This window comes from Metopolophium dirhodum, chromosome 1, assembly GCF_019925205.1.
Source record: "Metopolophium dirhodum isolate CAU chromosome 1, ASM1992520v1, whole genome shotgun sequence".
In the NCBI taxonomy this organism is placed as follows: domain Eukaryota; kingdom Metazoa; phylum Arthropoda; class Insecta; order Hemiptera; family Aphididae; genus Metopolophium; species Metopolophium dirhodum.
The window spans coordinates 110,817,672-110,826,936 of NC_083560.1; the positions used below are offsets into that span (position 1 = coordinate 110,817,672).

The window sequence follows — 9,265 nt, forward strand, 5'->3', positions numbered from 1 at the left end:
CTCCGTCATAATTAGCAATTTTATTTTAGTCGATCGACTATACGTTATCGAGTCTCGGAGACTCAGTCTGTCGTCGTTTATCAACGCGCAATGTTGAACCTAAAGTCGGCTCGGCTGACTATTATAATAGTCGACGCATTAAATCGCATCGAAACACGCGTATATTATTATATAGTTACGCACAAAAGTATAAATCAAGTATTGCGCTTCGAAATCGTGTAGTAGCGCGTATGGTATAATAAATTATATACCAATGCGTATATTTTATAGACTGGTTATAGGTTATATACACGGGTCACCGTCAATCACCGCGACAGTACCTAATTCAAATGATTTAAAACCGTGTCACATTATGCGGCCGCAACACAATGCATATAATATACAATACTCATCCCATAAGACGAACGATGGAAATCTATAAATGTATATAAACATGTAAATAAATATCGTACTCTAATGATATACAGACAATTTTACCGTGTCTGTTCCAGTCGGCGGTATATCATTTATTCCTATTAAATTAGCCAAGTTGTTATAAATGTTCAAAACTGTACGAGCTAATGAAAATAATAACTTTAAAGTTGCTCTGCAGTTATCTACCTAAGTCAACGCTGAGAACTTAAATATAGGTTAATAGTTAACAAACAATATAATATTATTATTAACTCTAAACATTAACATTAAATACGGAAAAAAATATTAATTTAACTCAGTTAAAAACAAGTCAGTAAGTTTGTTTGTAATCACCAACTGGATCTCACGTATAATACACATATTTTTGTGTTACTTTCTATTTTTTTTTCAAACAGTAACTAAACATTTTTTGATAAAAATGCATCCTATGTAGGTAATGGAATAATATACTATTCCCTCTTTATTGCAAACCATAGCTGTTTTTGTTTAGGTTTAATTATACCTACGTAAGTGACAGCCAAAATATTATATCGATGAATAATTATTTGTTTAATATTATTTAATACTATTGTATACAGAATGATACATATAATCGGCCAACATTCGTGTTATCATACGATTTGTAAAATATGTTTTGAACCACATATTGTATGATTTAATAAAATGTTACATATATTTATTAATTTTTTTTTAGTAGATTTTCATTTAAGTCTAAACAACTTAAAAGTAAATCTAGTACCATCAAATTATTATTATAATAATATATAGTTGTATCTTATTGTTTTTTTCTTAAATCGGAATTAAAATATTGTGTTAAGGTCATTAGGTAATAATAGTGTGTTTTATTACATAAATGAACACAAAATATGACAATAATTGTTGAATTCAAAAACATATGAAAGTACATACAGAATTCTAATATAAATATCCATTAAAATATAATATAGGACAATATACTCCAGTGGAATCTATATTTAGATAAATTTTTCCAGCGTGGCGACTATGGGAGGCCAATCTCGATTATAGTAGCCATAATTAACTATTATTATATTCATTATTCTGACGCTTTTACTCCGATATATTATGCGACGACAGTATCGTGTATAAAATTCACACATCGAAACCTATTACCGTGTAGCTGTTGCAGTGACCAATTGGGGTTATAATATTATTATTAATGTTTTCATTATAATATAATATAAAAGTTGACAGATGAAAAATTATAAACAACAATAAAATAATTTGCAATAACGACAAAACGGGTTGGTGTCGTTCAGGGGTGGTGGTATGCTAAAGGGTGCAGTGTAGTTGTAGGGGGCATGTCGGAGTGCGAATAACGTGCAGTGCGGCCAGGGGACCAACATTAATAATAATAATAACAATAATCATCGTTCAACGAGTGGTCTGCGCATCGTGAAATACCGCTTGATGATTTCGGTCATGAGCTCGCGGAACTCAGGGTCCTCGGCCGTCGAGCGGCTGTCCAAGTCGCCTCTCCCGTCATCACCCGGCACGCGGCTGTAGCCACGCGACGACTTAGACACGAGCCGCTTGGCACAGAACAGCAGGCCGGTTGTGGGCAACAGGTTGAATGGCGGTGGCATGTCGTTCATCAACATGTAGCTGACGTACACCTGGGTCCGGCCAAACAACCACTCGTACTCGGCGTTGTCAGTAACGCCTTGAAAAGTGTCCGACATTGAGGCGATGAGCATGTTCATCATGACGACAACCATGAGCACCTCGAACACGGCGAACAGCCCGTAACCCACCAGCTGCGTGAACTGGTGCGATTGTGTGGCCGCGTCGATGTGGCCAGTGGCCGCCACCGTGTTGGTGACCACCACGTTAGGCGCCTCCAGCGAGGTCATGCAGAATATGCCCCAGAAGAGCGTCTTGAACGTGTCGGCGATCGTGACGAACGAGTCCTCTTGCCTCGTGGTTTCACCCGTCTCCGGGTCCTTGTGCACCATGCCCGCATAGTACGAATAGTATGTGCCCAGTCCGCACGTGAACGCCGTCATGATGATCAACAGGAACGTGGCGAACTTGCCGAAGTCATGCAGAACCTTGCCCAGGGACACCTGCATCGGGCCGATGTAGTAGTTGAGCTGGCACAGGAACAGTAGCCGCAGATACGCCATGACGGTGGCCATGGTGAACAGGCTCTCGGCCACTAGCTGCGGGTCGATCCAGGGCCAGTACTTGCGGTCCAGGTCGTCGGACCCCTGAGTAATAATGTTTAAGGCGGCAGCTATCCAGGACAAGAACGCTAACGAGAACAGCGTCAACTTGACCGTGTCGAACACGTTCCACAAGTTCTTGAAGAACCGCTCAGGGCCCTGCTGTAGCCGCAGCTTTAACTTCTCAAGCACGTGGCCAACCACGAACACAGCGATGGGCAACACCATACCCAGTTCCGGCGCTCCCCTACGTGTCTCGAACTTGTCGGCGTTCGATTGCCTGAACAGCAGCCAGAGAAACACCAGGTATGTGACTAGGCTGTTGAACATCCGGTTAATCGGTAACCGGTTGAATTGATTCATTTTTGAGTTGGGCGCTAACATTCCCAAAATCACCGTCGCCGGCAGCATAATGAACCGCCTCAGCAAGTACAACAACTTCCATGTCGCCGAGTACGACTTCCACTCGATCCAATCGCCCAGCCACGCAGTCTCCAACACCTGTTGGATGTTGGTGTGGGCTACGAACTCCTTTTGCTTGTAGTCCATGGCTGTGATAAGTCTCGGGTACGGGAACTTTCCTCTGAACCTGCATCCGTCACGATTTCGCAACATGATCTTAACTTCGTCCGACGTCCTGCAGTTCACTATCATTTCCACTGCGAACTGTCTTACCTGAAGGCAAAAACAAAAATTCATTTTTTAATAGCACACGCATTCCATTACAACAATGAATTATGGTTAAATTCATGGTCAACCTATCCGGCTATAAACTGATATCATATAGGTACAGATAACACCTTGAGTAGTATAAAAAAATCTAAGTACTTATCACAAAAAATATATGGTTTTCAAAAATTTCAAAATTTGAATAAATAAGCTTTTTTTAGTAATAAAAATTAATATTCAGGAAGCATACATTGTATGATCGAAATTGTTTTTTAAATTCTCAAATAAAATTTGATACTAACATTTCTAAATTGAAAGACATTTAAGTTAATTCAGTTTAATTGGAAAAAAACAATATATTATAACATGATGAAACCAATTTAAATTTTAAACTATCATAATATTATATAGACATTAATTAATAAAATAAGTTTTATTTTTATCAAATATATAGGTACTTAAAACCCAAAAAATTATCCCGCCCCAAAAAAAAAAAAACGCAAAAGCTTTTAAATATAGTCGAGCTTTATGTATTTGACTGATTTACTTGGCTGGTTTTAAGTTTTAAGGGGGGGGGGATTGGTGTGAAATCTCGGGGGTGGCATACTTTAGGGCTATTATCTGAGATAAAAAGTACAAAAAATTTAATTTACTATAATATAAAGAAAACATTAATCTGTAAATTATACGCTGAACGATTAATAACAGTGATATTAATTAGTATCTACCTATATTTTAGTTTATATTATTTATGTTATCTTATGTGAGTGTATATTGTTACCAAACTTTAAACATTTTAAATTAGTAAATAGTCGTTTGTTTTATAGTCATTGTACATAATATTATGAAGTGTATTGTTCTATGGCTATTGTATTATTTTGTATGACGTATAGGTGTAGGACTTTTGATTAGAAGATAATTAATTATTATTAGGTAAATTTATTTAGTTTATTATAATTAGGTATCGGATTTGAATGCAACGTGCCTTATGTTTATTAGGAAGTCCCAGGCAATGCTTTTCAAGTAGGTACAAAGTCCGTTTGATACATTAGAGAATTGAAAACTTAGCTTTTATTTAGCATTTTTTTTTATCATTTTTAGGTAATATTGTTAATTTTTAGTACATATTTATTATTTATTCATTATATGTCATTTTATTGGCAATTAAAAGTATTAGCTCAATAAACTTTGTTCCTACAATTTATTATTTGTTGATCATTTTATTTATGATATCAATTCATGATACGTTTATTTCGATAAGTTCTGATAATTTGCTCAATATGTGTTACAAAAATGTCTGGGTCATTTTTTAAGGATATTACTGCGGTTAAATGCATTTTTGGAGACATTTTTGATAGTATTTTGCGTATTTAAATCCGGGCCATAATTATAATACAAGGATCAGTAGTTGCACTAGTTGGTGCAAATTGCAATTGTATATTGTACCTACTTATTAAATACCTTTAAAATTATAATTCGAAAAAAATATTTAATGGTTACTTTTGTTAGTAGCTATATAACCCATCATGTTTCCACAATTTTCGCTAAAGATTTATAAACAGTTTTATTAGATTCTTCATATTAAAATTAAAAACTATATATTATGACAGGTGTGATCATACTATACAGCTCGCCATCATTTATTATTTGACCTTCAAAAGTATTGATGTCTTAATTTAAATTATCTTTCTTTTTCTCTCAACCAGTGGTGAAAGAGAAAAATAAAAAATAAAAGTTTGACCACCAATGCACTATAATATTATTAAAAAAAAGTTTTGAAAATGGGTGCCATGGATTTTTGGGTTCAAAAAATAACTAAATACGCACTACCAGTATAAAAACAATGAAATATACCTTCGACAGAATACTGAACACAAATCTTATAATTATTAATTTAACTTATGAACTTCAAAAAATGTATAGAATATTTATACCTACTTCCCACCATCACAAGAACCTCGATATATCAATGATGGCGTGCCAATGGAACGTTGGCCAATTTTTTAATACTTGTATATAGGGTAAAAGTACCTATGACATATTACTGGCACGTGAATTTTTTTTTTAAAACTTTGATTACAAAATTTTGGCACGTGACCCGAAAAAGGTTCGCTATCCCCGATGGCCTGGTATATAATATATATTATATGTTGACGTAAATTATGTGCTTAAGATAATAACAGTGAGTATATAGCATAGCCAGAATAACATGATATCCTGATGTATAATATTATCTACCTACAATTGTAATTACATTAACAAACAAATAACAATGGAACCGTCGTACAATAGATATATAAGTTTTTAGATAAATACATAACAGATGGGTACATTAAAAAATATTATAATAATTTGTTAATAATGCTATATTATTATGGGACTGATTTTTAATGCACGTATGTACATAAACAATGCGGAAAACAGTTTAAACCCTTTAATGAACGGACAATGTAAAAATGTAGTAAAGTTTATAGAAAGTCAATTACACATAATAATAATGATAATATTCATACTGTTATTTTGTTTTCAATTTTAGCCATTACAATTAATACTATTCATACTAAGAATTTTTGAATTTTAACATGATTTCAACTTAATAGTTATAATTATGATAGTAGATACATTTATTTATTTTTAATACTTATAATTGTAGTTAACTATTTACTTTCACAACTGCAGGATGTACTATACAACTATTCACATTAAATATTATTATTATTATGGAAAGTACAAAACTACAAACTGATTGATTACTTTTGAATTTATTGATATTTATTAATAATTAATTACGTTTTTTGTCTCTGCAGGAAGATGCTTTTATTTAACTTGCCTATACCTGCATGTTTTATTTTTTCTAGTGTTTGTAACTAATTGTATTATACATTTTGGAACGAATGTTTTTTTTAACAATTCGTTTTGCAAACATTACACATTGTCATAATAATTATAAATTACTTTTTTTTTATCTACAATGGCTAAAGAAGGCCATCGGATTTTTATCGACATTACCTGCTGGGAGATTTATTATGGCTAAATGTGACCATTGCCCAAAATGCATGCACGTTTTCCCGACCGGGAAATTCTTTATTGACTATAATATTGTCAGCTACGATATAATTCTTTGATTTACGTCGTCTCTGATCGTGGTAACATATTACACTGCGTATACCGTTTACACACACACACACACACACACACACACACACACACACACACACAAACACACACACACACACACAAACACACACACACACAAACATATATATATAAATATATTATATACCGGCGATCGCGATGTATATAATATTGTTGTAAGTTGGTTTTGTCAACGACAGGCGTGTCATATAGGTAAATTAACAGTCAGAGAATAATTTTTTTTACTACTCGTGGGCAATTTTGTCATAGACATTTCAAAAGATATCGGCGCCTCTGATTGCACCTATCATATCATTATGTACGTGATGTTAGATCACCTGTGAGGCCATTTGCGTGTACGTAGTGTTGTGCACCTTTTCGGTGGATCCACATTGCAACAGTTCTTCGTACAACCGGAAGCACTCGAGTACCGGATCGGAACTAGACGACGTGGTGCACATGAAAGTCGGGTCGCTGATGGACCAGTACCCGTTCAGCCGCTCGCTGCTGTCGGCCACCACATCGCCGCGTGCGGCCGCGGCCACGCACCGGTCGCCGCATGTACACCGCGGCGGATGCGGCCTGTCCAGCTTGTGGCCGCGGTTCACCAGGTACTCGACCGTCTCGTACAGGCTACACTGAGTGGCCAGCATCAGTGGCGTCATGAATCGCGGAAACTCTTCCGAATCGATGTCTTTTTCCGGGTAATGTCCCTTAACGTCATCATTTGACTGTATCTGATTCCAGCCATTGCCTCTGCCACGGTTTCCGCTCTTGTTGTTGGCCTCGTCAAATTCCAGCATTCTTTCCAACATCTTGAGGTTGTCGTACGTGATCGCCAACAGCACTAAGTCACCGATTTTGACGTCTGTGGTTTATATATAGGTACACGTTACCGGCAATGATGATAGTTAGGCACTGTCAAAAATGATTAGAAAATAATGAAGTTGCCTGAATTATGTAAGAATTTATATTACTTCCTTGTCATCTCACAATTTTTGACAATGCCTAATAAAATATATGGAAAATGGGTACTATAAATAGCTTCCAAAAAATATGAACACATTATCTAGGAGTTACGAGGGACGTTATGATTACACGTTATAGGTATAAGTATACCTACTTTATGGTATACCTATTGCCCACCTATACATACCATAGTGTAGGTATAACTAAAATAACTTTCATTAAAATATTTTTTCACATACTACCATAGTATGTACAGGCAAACTTGTAATAAGTTTTACATTTAATTTTCGTTATCACTATGATACGTGATATACCCGATGCACCGGGTGAGTCAGTCAAGCGCTCTATATCATCGAAGATTATACCTACATTTAAATAACTTTCATAGAAAAGTACGTTGGTGAACATAATATTATAACAATCCCTAATAAACGACTGTAATAATTTTGTAACAATTAATGACACATTTTATAGTCATTGGCTACTTTATACAGACATTTTAGACATATTCCCTTAGAAATGTAGTTAAATCATCTTTGCCGGTAACATTATAATATAATATAATTTATATGTATGGAGGTACCTATCACATAATATATGATATATACTTATCTATAATATATGTACTTAATGTATGTGTTTTGAATGAATGGTTGACTAGTTATGTATTAAGGGTCAATTTAAAAGTCAAATCATTAGTAAGTTGTAAACAACGAGTGCACAAATATAGACTAACTGTTTTTTTTATTCGTTTATATTTATACCAAGGGTACCAGAATTTTTGTTTGAAAATCTTTGAATAAAATAAATAATGCCTTGAGGAAACTAAAACAAAATAATGAAAAAATTATACACTTTGGTACTTACAGCATTCCGAATAATTTGCACCTAGCAATTTTGTGATGTGAGCTTTAATGTTGTTATATTTTGTTATAAGCTTTAGAAATTTAAATTTGGAAAATAATATTCAATAGTAACAACTAAGAATAGAAAATGTTACAAGTGCAGGTTTCTGTTAAGTTTTTTATTTTTTTTTTTTTTTATAGATATTTGAATTCCAAATTTCAAACAACTTGGCCGATGTATAATAAAAAAAAAAAGTGGCCCAGTGGGATAGGTAAAATTTTAATTCAATGATATAAAATCATCATATACGAAGAACGAATCTGAGCGAAAACGGCCTGTCAGCCTATATTACTAAGTATATTTTATGATATTATCGTTATTAAAGTAATTTATTTTACAATTAGTCATTAGTAAAGACCGGATTTATGTGTTTTTACATATCGTTACTGGTCTATATAGTCTTATGAGAGAAAAAATGTGAACGATTAAATTTGTTCAATTCTGAATGCACAGAAAAAAGTTTTTTTTGCATATTTGAGAATATTTTATGAGTTAGAAAATATTTAACCCATTTAGCATATTATGGAATATTTCGTGTTAATTGAGAAAACAATTTGTATTTATTTTTAATTTTAATATTACGGTACCCAGAAAATTTTTTTTTGAACATTTCCATTTTTTTTTTCATAATTTCCAACTCTTACTAAAGTGAAATAATATTCCATTTGAATACACAACTTTCAATACCTAATTAATACCTCAGTATTAGAATAATGTTGAAAAAAAACATTTTAAACGCATATTGAAGCAAATAATGTTGTTTATTGATTATTTTTGCATATTTTGCATATTTTAGCATATTTTTAAAATTTTTAAGAGATTATAATGAGAATATTTGAAGGTTTTCAATAGAATATTAGCATCATATTTCAGGTATATTAAGATAATATAAATCTTTAGTCATTAGTATTTCATTAATTTTGTCCAAATAAATTGCATTTGAAATTATAATTTTGTGTATACAATATACTTTAAAAGTTTCAAGTATC

General features: G+C 33.5%; 1 protein-coding gene across 1 annotated transcript; it reads right to left on the reverse strand.

The window, feature by feature from the left end:
• Positions 1-1,393: 1,393 nt before the first annotated feature.
• LOC132934723 (transient-receptor-potential-like protein) lies at positions 1,394-6,862 on the reverse strand. Its single transcript, XM_061001061.1, has 2 exons — positions 6,740-6,862; positions 1,394-3,272 (listed from the first exon to the last, which is right to left on the reverse strand). The coding sequence occupies exons 1-2, from the start codon at positions 6,860-6,862 to the stop codon at positions 1,800-1,802; spliced, it is 1,596 nt and encodes a 531-aa protein (XP_060857044.1). The 3' UTR covers positions 1,394-1,799.
• Between the last annotated feature and the right edge of the window lie 2,403 nt (positions 6,863-9,265).